Genomic DNA, 23,662 nt, shown 5'->3' with positions numbered 1-23,662 from the left:
TGGGATAAGAGAGTAGGGAGATGGTAGAGAGGGGGGCAAATTGGGAAAGGGGGTAATCAGAAGCAAATACTTCTGAGGAGGGACAGGGTCAAAAGAAAGAACAGAATAAATGCGGTGGGGCAGAACAGGATTAAGGGAAACAGAATTAGTTTTTCACAGCATGTCTACTATGGAAGTGTTTTGCGTAACTGCACATGTATAGCCTACATCGAGTTGCTTGCCTTTTCAATGAGGGTGGGTGGGGAGGGAGGAAGGAGAAAATTTGGAACCCAAAGTTTTAAAAACACATGTTTAAAAAAAAATGTTTTTCACATGCAACCGGGAAAAAAGAAATACAAGATATGGGTTATAGAAATCTATCCTGTCCTACAGGAAAATAGAAGGGGAAGGGGATAAGAGAAGGGGGGAAGAAATAGAAGGGAAGGCAAACTAGGGGAAAGGGGTATTCAGAATGCATGCCATCTTGGGGTGGGGCGAGATGGGGTGAAAATTTGGAACTCAAAATCTTGTGGAAGTAAATGTTGAAAACTAAAAATAAATTAAAACCAAACTAAAAAAGAGAAATTAGGGAAGGCTTCATGGAAGAACTGGGTTTGAAAATGCACTTTGAAAAGGAAAGAGTAAGATTTGGATAGGACAAAGAGAAGGTATTTTAGGGGAAGGAAAACTGAAGACTGAATCCCTCAACTGTTTGATACTCGGTACCCCACCAAAAAGAGATTTCCTGCCAAGCCTCAATGCATGAGGAAGATAATTCCAGGATTCATGCCGGAGGGTTCCTCAGGAAATTCTGCTGAAGGCCTTAGAATTTCAGTTTCTGCCACTAGTTAATTGAGAGTTCTGTCCAATAAGTTAAGTTTGAACTAACTTAAGCATTACTATATTCTTCTTTAGATTGGAACATCCTTGCATAAGGCTGTAAAAAGCTTTAACTATCCTGAAGTACATTTGAGAACTTCTTTCAAGTAGCTGATATATTACTTTATAATGCTTAAAATTGGAAAGGTACATCAAAATATTTGGTTTTTCTCTAAACGAATTTCTGAAGGTGTTCTCAATATGGAACCACCAGTTCAATAGGGCAAGAGTAGTTACTATCACTTTTTACTTTGGATCCTACTGTAAATTTCTTATCTTCCCTGATGAACACTACCTTACTTCATGATAACCAAACCCTTGTTCTCTATGGCAACCTTCCACCCCTGCCCGTTTTTTTCTGATCAATCATGTTTGACTCTTTGTGAACCTACTTGGGGTTTCCTTGTCAAAGATATTGGAGTGGTTTGTCATTTCCTTTTCCAGGTCATTTGACAGATGAGGAAACTGAGGCAAACAGGGTTAAGCCAAGGTCACATGGCTAGTGTCCCAGGCCACATTTGAACTCAGATCTTTCTGATTCTAGACCCCGTGCTTCATCTACTGCACCACCTAGCTGCCCCAAGCATTTAAGAAGTTGGTACTAAATTACTATATACTTTTTTACTCCCTCATGTCATCTCCTTCAATTAAATTATAAGCTTATTCATGTAAGATATCAGGTATATTATGTATTCATTTCTTAAAGTATCAGGCATATTACGTATTCATTCCTTAAGGTATCTAATACATATTAGGTAGTCAATAAATATTTGCTGAAAATCGCATATACAAAGGACCATTATTTTTTGCACACTGCACTAAAATGAAACAAAAGAAAGAATGCATTATATAAGAATATTTCTCTAGAGCAAGGACACCCAAATTTTCAATAGTAATCATAAATCTTGATATTTTGGGGATGCATGAATTGAACTATGTAATTAATTACATTTGTTGTCAATTAAATTACTAAGTGTTCTGAGTCTGCCAGCACAATATCTGACAGCAGTCATTAATACAACAGAAGCAGTTGGATGGGTGGTTAGGTCCTATGCTCCTACATGTTCATATGTGCTAGCTAATCAGTTGGAGAAGAGGTACAATAAAAATTCCTGATGCTAAGAAAAAGCAAAAAAATCATGCAAAGAGATTATCAGAAACAAAATACTGATTTTGGCTACCTGAAATAAGGTTTTTCTGGTGACATGGTAATCTGTAAGACCTCACTGGTCATGTCTAATTCAGCAAATGCTTCACGTAGGCCTTCTGACTGAAGAATAATCTTATTAATAACATTGGTGCTGCAGAAATCAAAATCCAATGTATCTTCAGGCTCTTGGGTATTAATTTTGCACACTGTTACTACTCCTCCTTCTTCCAGGAAGAGTGTCAAAGGGTACCCATAACCTCGGTAACACATCCTAAGTGCGGTTGAAGTTCCTGAAGAGAAATAAATCAATATAAGCACTCTTTGAGTTTACTTTTGTGGTTTTAGGTTCAGTTTCTATGCAGATCACAAATAAAACTCATTAAGTAGTAGTCTTATTTATCTATCTATTAATCATTGTCATATGTATTTTTTTCTTTTTGCTGAGACACTGTGGTGCAGTGAATAGGGCACTGACCTTGGAGGAAGCCAGACCTAGGCTCAACACCTTTGCCTTATACTGGATGTGTGATCCTGGGTGAGTCACTTAACCTCTCAATGTCTCTAAGAATGTCAGCTGCAGAGAAGGTACCAATCTGCAATAGCAGGGGAAGATGCTCACTGAGAGTTCTCTAAACTGATGAAATGAGTTTCTGTTACTAAAATTACTCTAATATTTAGCCCACAAAAAATCAAAAACAACCACCAGAAATAGCAACAATGACAAGAAAAAAATGTATTAAAGATCTCTACATCTATTTTTTGAGATTACTAAATCATTCCCTGACTTCAAACACAAAGAATTTCAGAATGAAATAGCGTACACTGTCTTAAAAGTGCAGGTACCAATACTGTAGTTTGCAGAACAGTTGAAGACTTGGTTCCATTTTATTTGAGTGCACATGCTTTACAAGCATTATATAAGTATTCTGATACAGTAGCACCCAGAGCTCACTGTATGAAATACAGGGAGGTCTTCAAACTTTATTTAGAGGAGAAGCTACTTTTTATCTTCCAGAAGCCTTACAATCACAATTCTACCCAAAAGGTGCTAGAGGTCCTAACACAATCAATCATCGAAGGGGTAATGATGTTGACAGTCTTAGTCACTAATGACATTGTTAATAATGGCTACCTATGAAATGAGAAACCCTTTGAGCCTGAAAATTCCCAAGAACTAATGGAAGTGCACATGATGGGGGACCTTAACTTTGACTAGTTAACCATGACCAACGTATTGGCAAGTCTTATGCTAAATGTTTATTTGTAATAAAATAGAATTTTCATTTAATTATAAAGTTCCATGCCTAACCCAGTCCTACAGGACTGTTGTAATAATAATAATGCTAAGCTGCTATGGAGCTAAAAAATTCACCCTGCCAAGAGTCCCAGGGGCTAAAATAATTCTGAAGTGTTTTTGTGATTTCACATCTACATCAAATGAATTATGACATTTTACATTTTTACCACTTAAAAACTCCAAAAACCTAAATGAAGGTTAATATTTTCAAGTTCAGAGTGCAGGAAAATGTATTAAATTATTACAAGGTTTCTTAAAAGAAAAAAAAACCTACCATAAGCATATTTAAAAATAATGTTAATAAGTACATTATAACAACAATATAGCTAGAATTAAGCTATTCAAATAACTTCCATAAGGTTAAATCTTGGCCATTTTCAAGTTTTTTGGCTATTTCAGTTTTAATTACTGAGTGTTTAATATATTTAAAAAGATTGTAATTACCTCTGCAAATATGAGAAGTCATAAAAACACCTGATATTTTTCAAAAACATTCTAAAATTTTAAAACCCACCATTGACTTCTAAGTAATGAACTCTCAAATTGAAAACTAATTCTAAATATCATTCCTGAATTGATGAATTCTTGACGCCTTCATACTACTATATCATGACAGTAACAATGATATACCTGGCAAAGGAGTTGAACCAAAAATTGTCAAGCAGTCTAGAAGGACTGTCAAATTGATTCGAAATGTTACAGATTCTTCCTGAACAATAAACTCCTGAAATATTCCAGCCTGTAAAAAAAGAAGTCTACAAATATAAATATGGCCATTTACATTAATGAATTATACTACTTTGCATATAGTTCCAAAGAGTTCACCTTCTATGTATTTCAAAGTAGATCAACTTGGCTGTGCCACTTACTACCTAGGAAACTTTCAGCAAGTCACATAACCCCTCTGGGACTCAGTTTCCTCATCTGTAAAATTGGGGGTTGTACTAGACAATTTTTAAACTTACAAACAACTCTGATTCTTCTTAGTTTGCATTTATTAGATTCCTGAATACCAATACCCCAAAACCATCGTACAAATTTAAGTTGTCGGCTGCCAGACAAAAAAGAACTTCTCTCTTCTAGCTTCCTGAAACAAAAATGGCCCAACCAAGCCCCTGGAGGCATCTACTCTCTCTGCAGAGCCCCTAAACACAAAGAAGGTTGCTTAGGCTCTGTTATTTACTACAAGTGACACTCATCTGTAAAAAAAAAAAATGATTCTCTTCTGATTGTCAACATGCCACAAAACCTATCATAAGCAAAATTTCTATAAAACAAAGATACTTATGCTTTACCTAATAACGAGATACTTCAAAAAGTGTTACAATCAACAATACAGGACAGGGAAAGAACTTGGACAATCCTTTCAGTTAATTTTAAATTTCAACCTGTGAATATTATTTAGGATTCCCACAATAGTGGCGCGGGAAGGGATCTAAGAGATCACTTAGTCCAACACCCTCATTTTGTAGATCATAGCTGAGGAGCTAGAAGGGCCCTTGAAGGTCATCAAGTCCAAACCCCTTATTCTGAAGATGAGTAACTAAAGCAGAGAAATAAAATGACTTGCTAATAAGAGGCAGAGCAAGGACTCAAACCTGGGACTTTTGCCTCCCAAGTTTAGTGTTCTTTCCTTAGTACCAATTTAACACACGACCCACTCCCAACACATGCAGAAAGAACAGTGAAATAGCATGCTTGCCTCCATACCTGAATGAATGCATTTGCTTGCAGACATTTTGCATTTTCCACTGTAACCTTGATCCCATTTGTTGTCGCAAAACAGGCTGCATGGTCTCTGAAATGAATAGCTTTTAATATGTTTGAGAGATTCCTTACATTGTCAAGGCTGGCAACTAAAATATATTGATCATTCCCATCTTCATCCTGTGTGGAAAGGGGCATTTTCTGTTTCACATAAGGTTCCTTTCACTGGGTGTTCCTAATTTAAACTGGGATTAACCAGCTGTCTGTCTTGGTAACCTATAAGAAAGATAAATGTTAAATTGAGCTCAGTGACTCCAGAAAAAAATTGCTTTAGTTATATCACCCTTACCCTCCCAATGATTTTTTAAAATGTCAACCAATTTGGGTTTTCTTAGCAAAATGTATTTTTTCCAAGCACAACTGTTTAGATCTCACTCCACCCCCTCCAACTGCAAAAGAAAAAAATGTGTAATGGAAACATTACTAGACTAGAAATCAAGAGGCCTGGACTCAAGTGTGAGTATTGCCATTAAAGTACTTGTGAAGTTGGGAGTCATTTCTCTGAGGATGTTTCCTGAAAAATGCCCTATTTAACTTGCTCCCACTGGGATGTTCTAAGACTAAAATAATGTATATATCACTTCATATTTAAAACATTTTCACATGATCCACAATCATAACTTAGTTTTTTTTGGGGGGGGGAGCCAGACCTGTGAATTCATTAGTTTAAGGAAGTCCTGGTGTGCAAAATCACTCTAGAGATGTAGACAGACAACTAGTCTGTAATTTATAATTGTAGAGGCTGCTTGGAGCACTGAAAAGTTAAGTGACATGCCCATGTTACTTAGCTGATGTGTTTCTAAAGGAGGATTTGGGCCTAGGTCTCCCAGATTTCCAAGCTTAGTCCTCTATCCGCTACTCCAAAGTACCAAATGATAAGTATAAGTTTTACACAAAAGACTAAAAGGGTTCACAGTGGGGAAGTGACTTGTCCCAAAACACACCTCAGTGTCAAAACCAGGATTCTAGGCAAATTCTCCCCACTCCCAGTAAAAGGAACATAGGATTTAGAGCTGGAATGATTCCTAGAGTTCATTTAGTTCAAACACCGTATTTTAGAGATAAAGTAGAGGTATCTAGATTGTGCAGTGTAGATGAAGCATTAGACCTGGAATCAGGAAGACTTTTCTACCCGGATGACCCTGGCACTTAATCTTTGTCTGCTTCAGTTTCGTTAAGTGTATAAAAGGAAGATAAAAACAGCACCTACTTCCCAGGGTTATTATGAGGATCAAATGTGATGTTTGTAAACCGCTTTGCCAGAGTTACAAAGTTTGCACACCAAGGACCTGAATTCAGATCTTGTCTTTTTCCCCTATAATAGCCAGTATTTATTTGGCGCTTCAAATTTTGCAAAGTGCTAGGACTTTGTAAAAGGTAAATAAAGCATTAGACTTTATTTGTCTACACCTTCCACTTGCCTCTCCATCCCAGGCCCAAACCGAGAGAGGAGACAGAACAAACCAACTAGGAAATGCTCACAGCCCCGACTCTCCCAGATCCTAGCTTCTCCCTTCACGGCTCGGCTCAGGTGTCCCCTCTGACGGAAGCTTTTCCGGATCCCTCCCGGTGGTGGGTGCTCCCTCCTCCTCCCTCTTGCATTTACTCAACTATGGTTATTTCTACCTCCGGCTCCTCCGGGGCAAGAGCTGTTTTGTCTTTGCAGCCCCAGCCCCTAGCTCCGCGCCTTACCAGCCCAAATGTTTGTAGGGTAGGAATCAATTCCAGTCCCAAGCGTCCCAGCAGTCTCGGCTCCCCTCGGTTCCTCTGGTCCCAGGGCAGCCTCAGGTGCAACTGTTTTTCCCGCCCCAAAGCTGGAAAGAAGTTCCACTTCCGGCTCCCGATGCAGACAGGAAGTGTCGGAGCTCTGGCTTGGTTTGACTGCGCCTGCCCACACTCCATGACTACACTGTGCGACAGCCGTAAAGTAAAGCCGGGGTTGGGCTGAGCTAGAGAGGAAGCGTCCGCTTCCACCCCGCCCCCTGCCCCATCTTCAAACTCTTTTGGTAGCATAGAGACGGGAAAGAGGAGAGAGGGGCAAGGCGGGAAGGAGCGGAAGGCGGAATGAACAACGTGCAACGTGCGACGGCCGGAAGAAGGGGAATCTGGGCAAGATGGCGGCTGTCAAGAGGAAGCGGCATGGAGAAGGGGGGCCCGAGGCGAAGAAGCCTAAAGGAAAGGGAAAAAAGGCCGGAGCGCCGGCCAAACAGACCCCTCCAGCCCCAAAGAAGGTAGAGGAAGAGGAGGAGTACCGCATCCCGGGCCCCGTCTCCAAGGTAACAGCGACAGCTCAGGGTCTGGCGTGGGAGCGTGGGGCCCCCGCGTGACCCCGACCCGGCATTCTCCCCTCGAGGGGGCGGCGGCCTGTTGATCTTCTATGCGGGGCAGCCGAGGCTTCCTCCGGCCTCCGCAGCCAGGCCGGCCCGCGCACGTGGTTGTCACCGGAGAGCGGAGGCGGAAGGTTGTCTCAGCTCAGGCTACAGAACCTGTCAAGTCAACCAGCACTTAGTAAGCGCCTGCTGTGTGCCAGGCGCTGTGCTGAGCGATGGGGATGGAAAAACATGTTTGGTTTTTTCTAGGAGCTCTGTCTTAGCGGGAGACAACATACAAACAACTATATGCAGACAAGGTACAGACAACTAGATTGGGGACAGTCTGAGTGAAGGCACTGAGATTAGGGGAGGGGGCGTTGGAAGGGCTTCTTGAAGAAGGTGGGACTTTGGTTGTGACTTGAGGGGAGCTGGAAGGTATGCTGAGCATCCCTCCCCCCTTTTGTCCATCCTCAAACGGGAGTTTTAATATTCTCCTGCTCCAAGGCTAGTTCTTGCTATTGCTTTTTCCCCACTGTGATTAATAACAATAAAGATAACTTTACAAACAGCTCACTTTATTGTCACAGCAGTCCTGGGAAGTAGGTGCTGTTATTATCCCCATTTTGCAGTTGAAGAAACTGGGGCAAAAGAAGGTGAAGGGACTGGTCCTTCAGCTAGTGTCTGAGGCAGGATTTGAACTCGGGTCCTCGTGGCTCTTAGGTCCAGTGCTCTCTATTCCCTGCTCTGGTGGGTTATAGGCAAAGAAATCTTTTTTTTTTTTAAGTATTTCTCCTGCTGGATCTTACCTTATCTGAACCATTTCTAAAGTTCTAGCTTGATCTAGGTTCTATGAGAAATTACAAAATTAAGTTAAGATTTCTATTGTGGTTCTTCACTCAGCAAACATTTATCAAGTACCTCCTACGTCCTAGATGTTGCACTGGGTGTTAAGGATAAAAAGGCAAAAAAATCATTCCAAGATTTACAATCTCTTAGGATGAAAGAGGAACTGTCATCTAGGGGAGTCAGGAGAGGTCTCTTGTGGCACTTGAATTGAACCTTGAAGGGAACTAGATGCTTCCAGGTTTTGTGGAAAGGAGAGAGCATTTCAGATGGAGATAGACTGCAATGGTTCTGGGATGAGAGGTGCAATGCCTTGTATGGGAAACGGAAGTATGCCAATTTGATTGGAACTTTAGAGTGGTGAGGAATGTAATTGGCCTGGAAAGATAGAATGGAGCTAGTTTGTAACTCATTTGGGTGAATGTAACTATATAAATAGTCAAATTAAATGTAATAGGAGTACAGAGGAAGAAGGGAGTTGATTCTCTTGGAGGATAAGAGGAAGCATCAGAGAGAAGAGGAGGATTAGGGTGCATTTAAATTGGCCTTGAAATGGTGGTTAGGATTTCTCTAAATGAAGAGCAACATTTCAGGTGGAGAAGATGATATGAGCAAATGTGTGAAAGTGGCAAAAGTGCCATATATATATATATATATATATTTTGGGGGGAAATAGAGTTCAGATTGGAAAGAGTGAGTGGTTCACGGTGGAGAGTTGACTTAGGAAACGTAGGGTGGAGCTAGATTGTCAGGAGTTAAGAGGCTTTTACTTGGTAAACTATGAAGACCAAGGGAGTGATGGGGTCAGAGAAGTACCAGGGGAAAATTAATCTGGCATTAAGGAGTGTTGAGGATATACTGAAGAGCCAGGAGTCTAGAAGCAGTATGAACAGTGAGGAGATTATTGATGTAATCTGGGTGTTGGCACTGAGAATAAAAAGGAAGATATGGAGATAAAGGAAAAAGTGAACAATTTGAATATGAGGGCCTACAGAATAAAGGAGTAAAAGATTCCTAAGGTTTTTGTGCCAGAAACTTATGGTAACATTAACCAAATGAAGCTAAGAAGAGAAATTAATTTGAGAGAGGGGAAATGAGGTGCATTAATTTGAGGTGTAGCAGGTGGAAATATGAGAAGTTTGAGAAGTTGGAGATTTTAGTTATCAATCTACAAGCATTTATTAAGCTCCTGTTGTTCTGTTCTATTCACTATTCTAGGCATTGGGTACGAGGACAAAATAGTACTTGCCATCAAGAAGCTCATATTGTATTCAGGAAGACTGTGTATGTACAAAATAGATAGATATCAGGGAGGAGAACTAGCAGCTGGAGAGATCAGGGGAGACAATGTGGGAAGTGGACTTGGGTTGAATTTTGTAGGCAACAAGCCATCAAGAAGGTGTTGGACTTAATGACTTCTAAGGTCTCTTCCAGCTCTAAATCTATGATTCCAGGAGGACATAAGAAGGTATTTAGAACAGCCATTGCAAAGTCACTGAGTTGAGAAGTGGAGTGTTGGCCTCCCTCCATCAGCGTGGTTGTGCCATACTGCATATCTCCATTCTGCAGTGTATGAACAGGAGTGGAAGGAAGTGGCAGATAATAGAAATAATCCATGGTTAGGTTTGTTAAGCCATGAGTATTGATAGGGTCAGGGGCCAAGGGACAGTGTAAAACTGATCTAGCTAACTATAAAGTTCAGATTGGGGAACCAAACAGAAAGTAAGAGTCAAATAGCCTGAGAAAGTATTGAGAGGGGTTTAGCAGAGGTAAGGGAAAGATGAAATTAGAAGAGGTTAATCTGATAAAGAGATTTTGGAGTTTTTGATTCTGAATGGTGGTAGTTGAAACTGGGCTTGAAAGAATATCTTTCAAGTCTTCTATCACCAACTGGCTATAGGACATCTCCAAGTGAATGGCCTGTAGACATTTCAAATATAAAACAACTCATCTTTCTCTGCAAATCTGTTCCTCTTCCTAATTTAACCTGTTTCTTTTTAGGGTACTGCTTCTGGTCTTTCAGGTATGCATCCTTAATGTCCTCTTCATTTTTTCTCTTACCTCTCATGTAAGTCATTTGCCAAGTCCTGCTGATCTGTGTCTACAATATTTCTTGTAGCCATCCCCTCTCTCCCCTTACATGGCTGCCACCCTAGTTGAGATATTCCTTACTTCTGTCTTGGCCTATTGCAGTAGTGCCCAAATTGATCTCCCAGTCTATCCCATCTTCAATCCATTGTCTACATAAACGCTGAATTGTTATCCTGAAAATATAGGTCTGACTTTGTTACTCTTCTGCTCAAAAAGCTCCAGTGGCTGCTTCTTACTACCTCTAGGATAAAGTAGAAACCCCTCTCTTTGACTTTTAAAGCTCTTTACAGTCTGGCTCCACATTTCAGCCAAACTGGCATACTCTGTTGTTGCTTATGTTTGAAGCCCTTCCCCACCTGGCTTTAGCCAAGCTTTGCAGGCTTATTATACATTATTCCCCTTCATGTCCTCTGTGTTTAGCCAGCCATATTCCACCTTGTGCCTCAGACCTTTCCCAGATCATCTTCCATGGGTGGATGCTCTCCCATCTCACCCTCAAAGCTTATCTCAAGTGCTTCCTGTCCTAGAAGCCCATCCAATCTTCTGAGTCTATAGTGCTCCCCTCAGTAATTAATTGATACCTCCTTTGTATTCATATTGTATTCACTTTTCTGTCCACATAATTATTGTATGTCTCAGTACAGAACGTAAGCACTATGCAGCTGTTGGAGAGGAGGAGTTGTCTTGTGTTTATCTTCATGTCCCTCCACCTGGCATAGTACATGATATAGAATAGGTGCTGTTTTTTGAATGAATGAAAAAGGAAGAGGGCTTGGAATAAACTGGGAAGGTCCATTTTTGATGAATGAAAAAATGAAGAGTAAGTGAAGTAGACGTAACAGGAATACGAAAATGATGTTGTGCCACAAAAGCCAAGAAAAGAGAAAAGGAAAAGAGTAAAGAGGGTGAGGGCTGAAACAGACTGTGCGGTAATTGATAACCTGTGTATGTATCCTGATCGTTTATCCACTCACATTACAGATAGTTCTATGTTATCGGGTGGTGCCATTTTTTTTTTTAATTTCAAGCATTTGAAGCCTTTTGTGTGCAGAGAATTGTTAGCAGCTGAATGAGATAAAAAGTTTAAAATGTTGTCTCTGCTCTCAGGAGAAGCGAATAAGCTTCGAGGGATCATTGCACAGGCACTTACATGTTACATTTATTTTTCTAATAAAAGTACAGAGTGCTTGACTAGTTTTGAGGGAAGGGTATGGTTACTGTTCACAGAAAGACCAGGAAGACTGCCTGGAAGGTAGTTGCTTTTGAGGTAATTTTTTGTGGTAGTTAGAAAAAAATTTTATCTTTCCATCTCTTTTAGGCTGTTCTTGGGGTTTTATGAAATAAAGTACTCTAATCTACTTGTTATAGAGGGATCAACAAAAGAGCATTTTTCCTTTATCATCTCTTTAGAATATGCTTCCAATTTAACAAATAGAAAATTCACACATACTTGACTGATAACTCAAGTATTTGAGGAGTTCTAACACAGTTTGAAATTCATTTCCCCTTATTCATTTTTATTCCTTCTATTGTTTCGCATGCTTGGCTATCCCAGCCCCTTAGAAGAATGTTAGCCTCTTGGAGGCAGGGCCTTTTTTCATTTTTCTTTGTATCCCCAAGCACAAAACTTTGCATAGCATAGGAGCCGCTTAATTTTTTTTGTTGTTGTTGAATTACTGTTGTCTTATAAAACTGCAGTAAATAGCAGTTGAAGATTAAAAAGTGAAGCATGACTTTGTTTTAGCAAAGACCAGGAGACTAAGCAGATTTGATTGAGGAATGGCTAAAGAAATTATGATATATGATAATGGAATGTCATTGTGCCAAAAGAAATGTCAACAGGGAGACTTTCAGAGAAGCCTGGGAAGACTTTTATGAACTGATTGGAGAAGGCAGTGAGCAAAACCAGGAGAACAATTTATACAATGACTGTCTCACACTGTAAAGGAAAACAGCTTTGAAAGACTTAAGAACTCTGGTCAATGCAGTGATCAGACCACAACTCTAGAAACTGATGAATCATGTTTTCCACTCCTGGACACACAGTTGATGGAATAGAGTTATAGAGTGTGATTTTTTTTTTTTTTTAAATTTAGGGCAGCTAGGTGGCGCAGTAGATAGAGCTTCAGCCTTGGAGTCAGGCCTCAGTTCAAATCTGTCCTCAGACACTTGAAACTTGCTAGCTATGTGACCCTGGGCAAGTCACTTTACCCCGATTGCCTCACCCCCCAAAAAAATAAATAAATAATTTAAAGACACAATTGATCTGTGGATTTGTTTTGCCTAACAGTGCTTATTTGTTACAAAGAAGGGTCATTGAGATGAGGAAGACTTGTGGGGAAGAGAGGTACCAAAGAAAAGAATAACAATCAAACATTAAAGAATACTGAAGAGAGCATCAGGGAGATAAAGACAAGTGAGACAGTTTTGGAAGTACCATGTTTAATTCGTTAGCTACCTAAAAAAATATGTATGTAATAGAGATTCAAAATTTTATATATACTCTTTTTTCTTTTTTACTTCATGAAGGGAAATAACCATGTTTGTCAAATTTATGTTAATAAAAAAATTTAACAAGTGCAGCCTGTAAAAAAATCCTTTAACACAAAGAGAACATAAATCGGGAATCCTTTTCAAATGGGGAGGGTGGTGAGGAGAGGGCATCAATTCTAAATAAAACATCACTTTATATTTATATTAAAATCTTACATACAATGTATGAATAGACAATCCATCAAACTTTCCCATATTTTTATATGGTATTGTAGGTCTTAGGGTCAGAAAACTTGGCTTTGAATCCCAGTTCAGATACTTGGTATCTGTGCAATATCATTTGACCTCATTAGTAAAAGGGATGATACTTTTAGTACCAACCTCACAAGGTATTGTGAAGAAAGTACTTTGTATGTCTTAATATTTGAATATAATTATGAATTTTCTTTTTTATTAGAATAGTTCACTGTAAAATTACTTTTTTGGCCTTTTCCCATTTAAATGCATACTAAGAAGTATGTGTCATAAATGTGTAAAGTGTGTCAGCAGACACAACAAGTGCTACTATATATCAGTCTAGTTAAATTTGGGATCTAGCTTTTGGGGGTATACATTCAGTACCTTTCTAAAGTTTATATGTTTAAAATTTTTTTTCTTCTAGGGTAAATGGAAGAATAAGGAGCGGGTTCTTATCTTCTCATCCAGGGGAATAAATTTCAGAACAAGACATTTAATGCAAGATTTAAGAACATTGATGCCTCATTCTAAAGCAGGTTGGTTTTTTCTATAAGCCATCTCTTTTTATTGTATACTTTTAAAACTTTATGTTGGAAATAGTTATATGCAGATGTTTGTATAATTATATTTCCAAGTCCAGTAATGCTTAATGTAACTAGCGTAGTCTCTTATATGTGATGAGAGGTGGTTATTTTAGTTAAGTTGGCATAATTAGGGAATAAAGTACTTCAAAAATGTAATCCTTCAAGTGCCCACATTATGTCCATTTTATCCATCTCCATTTCTATTGCTATAAATCTTTCTAAAATGGATTTATATGCTTTCTTACTTCCTTAAGAAAGAATTACTGAACACAATTAACATTTTTCTTTATGGCTTAGGATCTTCACCATAATAGCTAGTATTTATATAGTGCCTGCTATATGGCTGGCACTATGCTAAGCATTTTGCAGTTATTATCTCATTTTATCCTCACAACAACTCCATTTGACAAATGAGGAAGCTGAGACATACAGAGGTTAAATGAGTTGCCCGGGTCACACAGCTAGTAAGTGTATCTGAGGGTGGATTTGAACTCAGGTCTTCTTGACTCTGGGCCCAGGATTCTGTCCACTACATGTCACTCAGCTGCCACCATATCAATTATAGTAACGTGAACATGAAGTATTTTATATTGCACTGTCGCACTGTAATGGGCTCGGGCCTGTGGGATCATTTCTTTCCTCACATAATTCCAGCTGCCATTCTTTAGTTCATGGCCCTGGATGTTCTCTGGAGCTGCTGGATTTTGGTGCTGCTGCTGCTGCTGCTAGGCTTCTGGGGCTCATATCCAGCCCTTGGTCTGGGCAAGGACTGAGCTCCCAAGCTCGGTTACTCTGGGAAGCTAAGTGGTCAAAGAGGCACTGCAGCTGAAGCCGTCAAAACCAGGAATATTGCAGCTTTTACTACTGAAGGGGGTTGTAATGGGGTCGAGGTCATGTGGTTTAGTGGAAAGAGCAGTGGTTTTGTATTCAGAAAAACCTTTAGTTTGGTCATCTGCAAACTAAATTTTCACACTACCTGCTTCACAGGAGGTTGAGGGGGGTGATGTGGTATGGTGAGAAGGGCACTGGGTTTGGAACCAGAGGGCCTGGGTTCAAATCCTGAGTGAGCTTGGGCTTTTCATCTCCCTGAGCTGACTCAGTTCCTTATATTATAAACTAAAGGGATTGGCCAGCTAGTTGACTTCTAAGGTCCCTTCCATCTCTAAATCAATAATCTCATAAATAGACTTTGTCAGCTTTAAAGCATTATTACAGATTTGGAGCTAGACCTCTTTTGTGGAAGGCAAAAACAGCTCAAAGAAAGCATTTAAGGATGAAAATGAAAGAGGAACAAAACAAAAAACAAAAAAATGGAAAATTTGTAAATTCATTATGACAAGCAGTAGTCTCCATCAGATACATCAGCCTTGTTGTCTGACCTCACAGTCCTGGATATGCTTATGGGGGGGTAAAAATGGCACTAAAAGACCAAACAAAAGCAGCCAGATCAGACCAAGGTCATAGAGAGGTCAGCATTGGAGGAAACAACCTAGGCTATGTTAGGATGTGGAGGGACCAGTTTACCAAGTCTCTGGAGGAGGGTAAGAAACCAGAGGCACAGAAAAAATACCTTGGACCATATTCATTTCAAAGAAAGGGAATTGAGAGAGGACTTCAATAACTGATGACTTTGTTCTTTGTTGTTCAATCACAATCAGTTCTGTCCCACTCTTTGTGACCCTATTTGGATTTTTTTGGGCAAAGATACTGGAGTGGGTTTGCCATTTCCTTCTCCAGCTCACTTTACAGATGAGAAAACTGAGGCAAACAGGATTAAGTGACTTGCCCAGGGTCACACAGCTAGTTAGTGCCTGAGACCAGATTTGAATTCAGGTCTTCCTGACTTCAGACCTGGCAGTCTATCTACTGAACCACTTAGCCGTTCCATATGTCTACTTTCCCATTAATATAAAATCTTGATAAAGGGTTAGGTTGGTGGCATAGTGGATAGAGCATTGGACTTGGGAGTTGAGAATATCTGAGTTCAGATTCTGCCACAGACACTTAAGAACTGTGTGACTCTTTGCCTCAATTTCTTCATCTGTAAAAATGGGGGTATTAGTAGCACCTAGGGTTGTTGTGAGGGTCGGATGAAATAATATTTGTAAAGTGCTTTGCAAATTTTAAAGTGCTACGTAAATGTTAGATTATATTGTTATTACGTGTGAATGGAAGGCATCCTCATTAAAGGTAACAGTAAGGAAACAAGCAGGCTTTCAAATGTGATTTTCAGCAATGGGTTGCATCTTTACCTTTTCACAATAAAATACACTGTGCTTGCTCTTGATTAAAAAAAAAAACATTCAATTCCATAGAATAAAAAGTTGCCTTATAGTCTCTTTTATAATAAAGCATTTCCTATCCATACATTAGAATCATTCAAGATATAACAATAAAAAGACACCCTAGTCAGTGACTCTCTGACCTTTAATGTCACGTAGACCATACAAGAGGTAGAAATGTGGTCATCTAGGTGATGGAGGAGATGCAACACAAAGTACACTTGGAAGAGAGATTTTTTTCTCAAGATTTCTTGCAAATTCTTTCCACGGAGTTTGGCCTGACCATCTACACAGGAAAGATGAAACTAGGTAAAGAATGTTAATTGCTTAGATTGTGGCATGTATGTATTTGGATGGAAAACCTATAGAATTTGTCCATCAATATATACATTTGGAACAGAAAGTATAAGTGGATATCAAGTTGGACCCAGAGATAAAAAGAAAGGAGGAGATCAGCTTCGACCACTTTTGGGAAATCGCAAAGCTCTTTTAATGGCCATGATGATAGAGGACCATTTTTTAAAAAACTGGCATTCTACCAGTGTTTCCATGTGCCAGTATAGCATGGAATACAACATTCCCTGAAGGATTAAAAATGAATATGCAGAGGCAATAGAGAGATACAGGGTGAGTAGAAGCAGGGAGTTAACATATAACTGGGAAGAATAAGAGTAAAATATGTCAGTAAGAGAAGATGACTTGGTAATGTAGTGATGGCTGACAGGTGGACAGCCAGAGTACTCCATTGGAAAGGAGTTGCAAGGAGCAAGCAAGAAGGAACTTTAGCACATGGGACTGCTCCCCTCTGGCATAGACAGGAATCACATGGGGTGAACAGGTGTGGAGAGTTGCCATCTGCATTATTGGAGGACATTTGAGATTTGAATCCATTTGAATGTGTGGGCAAAATGTTTAAAGTATCAGTGTGAAAATTAATATTCTTTTGTTACATTTAAATTGATTTTTGTGAGCATGATCTTTAAGATTATTGTATAGAAAATATTTTTGTTTAGAGCTTTCAAAATCCTCTTTTGTAAGTTGTTCATTTTTCTTTTTTTTTTTCTTTTATCAGATAACAAAATGGACCGGAAAGACAAGTTGTTCGTAATTAACGAGGTAATTTAGAAAAGAACCACATGTAGAATTTATTGAAACATCCTTTAGGAACTTTGATTAAAAATATTAAGATGACACTTGATTTGAGGACTAACTCACTTGTCAAAATACATCCAGCATTAATGAGTGTTTTGCTTGATTAGAATATGCCAGTCTAGACAGAGATAGCTTGGCGTAGTGACTAGGGAGCCGACTTTGAAGCTAGGAAGACCGAGGTTCAAGTCCCTCTAACATATACTGACTGTGAGACCCCAGTCATTTAATCTCACACGTTCTAGACCAGAGGTGTCAGACTCTCAGAAACTCTGTTGCTGCCTGAACTAAATTAAAATGTAACTGGAAAATGTTTAACAAAATAAAAAATACAGTACAACATAGATAAGATTAATTTGAGCTTTTCTAAGTCAATATGTGGCCTTCAGGGATCTGTTTCTATTTGAGTTTGACTCCACTGCTCTGAACTGCCCTCTGAGACTATCCTTCCCTGGGAATTTGCCATACTGATAAATCCCAGATGTCATCCCTCTCCCTGACCTTACTGTAGTGCCTAACTCATAGTAAGTATTTGGCAAAGTACTTTAGTACCTTTCAAGGCTTGTCCTGCCTATCCAGCCATTCCCTTCACTCTGAAACATATGGTCTTCTGCTTTAGTCAAGCAGGTTTCTCACTGTCTTATAAACAGGACACAAGATTTGCCTTGCACACTACTTTTGTTCACATTAAACCCTTACCTGCGATGTTTCCCCCACCCTCAAAATGGCCTTCTCCAAGTTCCAGGGCAAAGTCCCACATCCATGAAGTCATCCTGTACTATTCTGATCCTCATTTTCCCGTCTAGACTCTTACAGCATTTAGTCTGTGGCACATAATTTAGCCCTTGTATTTAATTTTTTACCATTTTTCTTATCACTTGTATTTTAAACTTGTCTTCCAACTAAACTATAAAATCCTATTCCCTACATAACCTAAGACAGTGCTGTGTACTTGATGTGTAGGTGTTTTGAATACTTACTGGATAGTTACTAGAAGGAAGTAAACATTTATTATTTAAAAGTAAGCATCTATTAAGTGCTTACTTACTATATGCAAGACATTGTGCTAAGCACTTTACAATTATTATCTCATTTCATCCTCGAAACACCCCTAGGAGATTATCCCCATTTTACAGATGAGGAAACTGAGGCAGAGGTTCTGTCTTGCCCAGAGTCACACACCTAGTAAGTGTCTGAGGCCTGACTAGAATTTAGGTCTTCCTGACTGCAGGCCTAGTGCTCTATTCATTGTACCATCTAGCTGCTTTTATACAGCATTCCTTGAAACTAAGAGATTATTAAGAGTTTTAAACTTGAACTGACAAGTGAGATGCTTTAGGATTTACTTCCTATTGCTCTTTTAATATTTATATATCTTTTCTTAAATTGTTAGTCTCTGTTGACCTTAGGAAGGATTCATTTATTTGTAGCACGTGTTTTGAGGCCATATTATGTAACTTTAAGTATAATCTAAGAAATCCACTGTCTGATCATTTTAAAGATAAGATATTTAAAGAAAGAGTTTATGAATGAATGCTCTATGTGCTATACTCAGAATGTAATTTACATTGCTTCTTTGGTTCTCTAAACCCGAGGAAATATTTTAGTGTTATTCTAAGATAGATTATATTCAGATCTATCTTTCACAAATTAAGGATTTTACTAAGCTACATTACTAGAGATGTAGCATAATTTAAAGTTTTTAATCTTTGGCTTAATGTTTAATGTAATTCACCAAGCATTTATTATGTACACTGCATTGGGGATACAAAGGCAAAATGAAAAACAGATCCTACCCTAAAGGAACTTAACATTATATTGAGAAAATAGAACAATAGAACATCAGATAACTACAGTGTAATTGGAGTAGGGAGAGAACACTCTCAGAATCAGAAAAGACTTCTCCCAGAAGGTGGCAAGTGAGCTGAAGCCTCCTAAAAGAGAAGAGGAGGGCATGCAACCCAGGCATACGCTGGAAAAAAAGCACCTGAATGACATTTTTAGGACTTGAAGTCAAGAAAAACAACATAAATAGCGACAGAGAACAGCATATCTGTCTCATTTATTACCAGAAGTAACAAAAAGAATACAGCAGGGAACAACTCCAGATTGATTCTTCTTCTGCCACTTACTCTGGTTCTGGGCTCCTCCATACTGACTATACTTTGACCAGAGAGAAGTATGTGAATGTATTTCACTATAGCCTTAAGGCATCTTTTCCCTTTTCATTTTTTTTGTTTTTTGTAGTTTGGAAACAACTAGAGATTTCCTGGGCATTTGACTTTAAGTTCATCACTTTAGGGGCAGCTAGGTGGCGCAGTGAACAGCTCCAGCCTTGGAGTCAGTAGGACCTGAGTTCAAATGCGACTTCAGACACTTGACATATACTAGCTGTGTGACCCTGGGCAAGTCACTTAACCCCGATTGCCTCACTTGAAAAAAAAAAAAGAGAAAGTTCGTCACTTCAGAAAGCTAGAGCCAAACTAGAAGGCGACTATCTCCATGTGAGAGGAAAGGAGTTGTTAGCCTGTGAGAGAAGAAAAGAATGAGAAGATAAACATATCTGGTCAATTTTCAAGATTAATCCTAAGAAAAGAACCAGGTTTGACCTGTTAATAGTTCCCTTTCCCTCTGCTGTAGTCTTTTGCAAGATTTGTTTGCTCTTGTACTTCAACAGTCCAGCCTGATTAACTTTCTTGCTGTTCTTCACACAAGATAGTAAATCTTTTGGCTTTCAATTTTACATAGACCACCTACCTCCCCCCCCTCCCCTCCTTCACCTGGAATGTACTCCCTGCTGACCTGTACAGAGCAATTAAACATCCCTTGCTTCCTTCCAAGCTCAGCTATTCCATCTGATGTTATACATCCCCCTCCCTACCCTTTTTTTTTTTTATTCATAGCTATATGGGTATAAAATATGTTACCCTCCAACAGAATGTAAGTTAATTTTTGTCTTTGTATCCCCACCACCTGGCACATATTATGTGCTTGTTGATGATAGCAAATGACTACCTCGTTTTCATATTTACTAAACATTTATGAAAAGAATTCTTGCCAGACTATTTGGGTTGGTTTTTAGAGCTTTGTTTCCCATAATTTATTTCATTTAGGTCTGTGAAATAAAGAACTGCAATAAATGTATCTATTTTGAAGCCAAGAAAAAACAAGATCTTTATATGTGGTAAGAGAATATATCATTTAAACATTGGAATTGTTCCACTTAAAATACCTGTGGTGCACATACTGTAGAAATGTGTACTTTATGTATAGAAGTCTAGATTTCAAGCCATTTGTTTGACTGATAGGTACTGTTTTCATCTGCCATTTTTATCTTTATACATATATATTTTTATACATATATATAAAGATATATATATCTTTATTTGTATATATACAAATATTTTTATACATATATAAAGATATATATATTTTTATACATATATATTCTTGAAGTTTTCCATAAAAAATTAAAGATTTGCATATTAAAAAATAATCACTAAAGATAATAAACTATGTTAATATAGGATATTAAAAATGAATTTTATTTCTCCTAGCCTCAGTTATGTAGTGAGCACTTTGTATTTTCTTCCTAATTCCTTAAATAATCTCTTTGTTTTCAGGTTTTCAAATTCACCTCAAGGGCCATCTGCTAAGTTCTTAGTTCAAAATAGTAAGTTGATACAATGATGGATCCTTTTGTAATATGTTGCTTAAAATATTTTTGGATTAACTATAATAAACCTAAATCTGTTGTTTCAAAATCCATTGCAGTTCATACTTTGGCAGAGTTAAAGATGACTGGAAACTGTTTGAGAGGTTCACGTCCTCTTCTGTCCTTTGATCCTGTAAGTTCTGTGCTTTCTGTATGACATCCTGATTTTTAAAAAAAATCCATATAGTGTATTTTAGTGTGACTATTATTAAACTATTTTCTGTTGGCCAATAATAATGTTATGTTGCTTTTGTAGACTTTTGATGAATCTCCACATTATTCTTTGATAAAAGAACTCCTTATTCAGGTAAATCTTTAGAAGTTCACACATTTATAGAAATATACTATAAACTGAATTCCTTAAAAAATTTTTTTTATGTTTTTGGACTTGTATCATATCCCTTTAGGAGGCTTTACCTCTCCCTCCCTTCCCCACACTTCTGAGTCCAAAGATTAAAATAATAAAAATAAACAGGTCTGGAAAACCAACCAAGATATTAACCTCAACTGACAGTGTATATAATATTTCATACCTATAGCCTCCCACTTCTGCAGTTAAAGGGGAGAATGCATTTATTTTTAATGCATATGTTAGACACAGCTTTTGGCATATCAAATATAAACAATAGAAATTTGAATTAGACCAACATATATATTATATGTGTATTTATGTATGTATTTATATATACATCTATTTCTTCAATAGATTTTTTGTACTCCACAATACCATCCCAAGAGCCAGCCATTTGTTGACCATGTGTTTACCTTTACCATTATGGACAATAGGATCTGGTTTCGTAACTATCAGGTAAGCTGATTAAAAGCCTTTTTTTTTTTTAAAGGTGCTCAAAGTATTTTTGAAAACTCTTCCCGATCTTACCGGGAAGTTAGTTTGGTTTATTGGAAAGAGCACTAGATTTTGAGTTGGAAGTCCCAGGTCCCAGGTCCCAATTCATCTATTTTGCAGGGTGGTAGATTTATTGCTAGAAAGAACGTTAGAGGGCGTTGCAAGATTCAAGCCCCTAGGTCCATAGTTAGCAGTTGTGCAATGTTGGGCAAGTCGTTAACCCCTCTGGACTTCATTTTCCCATTTTATAAATAGGTATAGTACTTATACTACTTATCTCACAAGATTTTTGTAAGGATTAATTAAAATTATGTATATAATGAGTTTTATAATTGTAGAGTGCTGTATAAATGTAAACTGTGGTACATATTATTATCAGTTAATATAATACATGCGACTTCTGCTTTAAGAAAGTATCTCCGTGGGAGTAAGTAGGGGCCCTGAGAATTTAAATGACCTGTTCGGGTGTCAGATATAGGTCTTTACTACTTCTTCCTGGCTCCAGTATCAGTTCTTATCCACTCCATCATGCTGCCTCTCATTTGTTAGATGTCATACCTAAATGTAATGAAAGAAATTAGATCATAATATCTCCTGGACACAATGCTTATTTGTAGAGGGGACATCAGAAACAAGTTGAGAAGTATTTCTCTTTATTATAGATAATAGAAGAAGATGCTGCCCTCGTAGAAATTGGACCTCGTTTTGTTTTAAATCTCATAAAGATTTTCCAAGGCAGTTTTGGGGGACCAACTTTATATGAAAATCCACACTACCAGTCACCAAATATGGTAAGCTGGGTTTGGGCTTTAGTTTTAACAATTCTTGTGGTTTTACAGCCGTATTTCAGTGATTTCCTTGAGATAGTTACTATTTGGTCTATTCTGTGAAGTAATTATTTAGCTGTTTCTATGATAAAAGTTGTGAAATTAATTTTACTTGGGTTAAATTATTTGTTTGGTCTTTTATGCAACATAATGATCTTTTCTCTTATTTTGGGTGAAAGAAATTTTTGTCCATAATTGTGTTATTCAAATTCCAAAACATTCTCTTATTTTAGTCCTGCACTTTTGATTCTGTTTCTAGCATCGACGTATAGTGAGAATGGCCACAGCTGCAAAATACAGGGAGAAACAACAAGTCAAAGATGTACAGAGGCTTAAGAAGAAAGAAGATAGAACTGTTATTGCAGAAGATCCCACTGATGATGTCTTTAAGACGCCAGCTGAAGAAAAGCCAGTGGAAATACTGTTTGTGAAACCAGAGCCCAAAGTTAGTTTGAAAACAAAAAAGAAAAAGATACACAAAAGACAAAGAAAAATGAAGCAGAAGGCTTTGAAGACTAAGAAAGCAGAATAAATCTGTGGAAAACAAATGTTTTCCATTATTTTGTATTTATTTTGCATTCAATATCTAAATATTCTTTTGTTATCCAGGACTTTGATACTTGTTTAGTGGACTGATAAACAAATCTAGGGCCAAAAGTGTTTGATAGAAGATTATTTTGGTCATCTCATTTTTTCAATAAAATAAAATGCTACGAGAGTCCAAGGGTACATTTATTTTTCTTATGATGTTTTTGGGTAATTCAGAATTAATAATTTAGTAGCAACTAAGAGTGTTTAAAATGTGCTTTCAAAGATTTAATTGCATAGTACTATTAAGGCAATATTCTTTAGTTTTGTAAAGCTCCAGTAAGATTCAAACATGTTTTATTGAGCTGAAAGTGCTTAACTATCAGTTACTTAGCTGGCATTTATTAAGGGTTTATTATGTGCAATCCATTGTGTTAAAAAAAAGGGATGCAAAAAAAAAAGAAAGCAAAAACAGTCCCTGCTTTTGAGGTGCTTACATTATAACAGGGGGAGGTTACATATATAAATCAGAAGATACAAGACAAATGCAGATGAAATGGAAGGAAATTTAGAAGAGGTAGTCTAGCAGGTAGCGGACTAGGAAAGGCCTGCTGGAAATGTTGCATGTGAGCTGAGTCTCAGGAAGCCAGGCATTCCAAGAGTCGAAGTTCAGGAGGGCAGG

At 38.0% G+C, this 23,662-nt stretch overlaps 2 protein-coding genes across 3 annotated transcripts in view; one reads left to right on the top strand and one right to left on the bottom strand.

Moving 5' to 3' along the window:
- The window catches only part of RAD1 (RAD1 checkpoint DNA exonuclease), a 10,520-nt gene extending 3,598 nt beyond the window's left edge, over positions 1 to 6,922 (bottom strand). Inside the window, exons 1-4 of one of the 2 annotated variants that reach the window (XM_027846260.1) lie at positions 6,765 to 6,922; positions 5,016 to 5,288; positions 3,936 to 4,044; positions 2,040 to 2,298 (exon numbers count right to left, since the gene is read on the bottom strand). In XM_027846260.1, the coding sequence (XP_027702061.1) occupies positions 2,040 to 2,298; positions 3,936 to 4,044; positions 5,016 to 5,210 (563 nt within the window). In that variant the 5' untranslated portion in view covers positions 5,211 to 5,288; positions 6,765 to 6,922. Of the gene's footprint in view, positions 1 to 2,039; positions 2,299 to 3,935; positions 4,061 to 5,015; positions 5,289 to 6,764 lie in introns of those variants that run through there. The other variant, XM_027846261.1, reaches the window with a different exon arrangement.
- Positions 6,923 to 7,128: 206 nt separating this feature from the next.
- On the top strand, positions 7,129 to 23,173 carry BRIX1 (biogenesis of ribosomes BRX1). The gene is made up of 10 exons (XM_027846263.1): positions 7,129 to 7,348; positions 13,473 to 13,584; positions 16,987 to 17,030; positions 20,177 to 20,247; positions 20,687 to 20,736; positions 20,838 to 20,911; positions 21,035 to 21,085; positions 21,485 to 21,586; positions 22,288 to 22,416; positions 22,712 to 23,173. The coding sequence occupies exons 1-10, from the start codon at positions 7,187 to 7,189 to the stop codon at positions 22,982 to 22,984; spliced, it is 1,068 nt and encodes a 355-aa protein (XP_027702064.1). The 5' UTR covers positions 7,129 to 7,186; the 3' UTR covers positions 22,985 to 23,173.
- Positions 23,174 to 23,662: the final 489 nt, after the last annotated feature.

Source organism: Vombatus ursinus, unplaced genomic scaffold, assembly GCF_900497805.2.
Source record: "Vombatus ursinus unplaced genomic scaffold, bare-nosed wombat genome assembly UNPS02015106.1, whole genome shotgun sequence".
NCBI classification, from domain to species: Eukaryota; Metazoa; Chordata; class Mammalia; order Diprotodontia; family Vombatidae; genus Vombatus; species Vombatus ursinus.
This window is presented reverse-complemented; position numbering and strand designations above follow the sequence as displayed.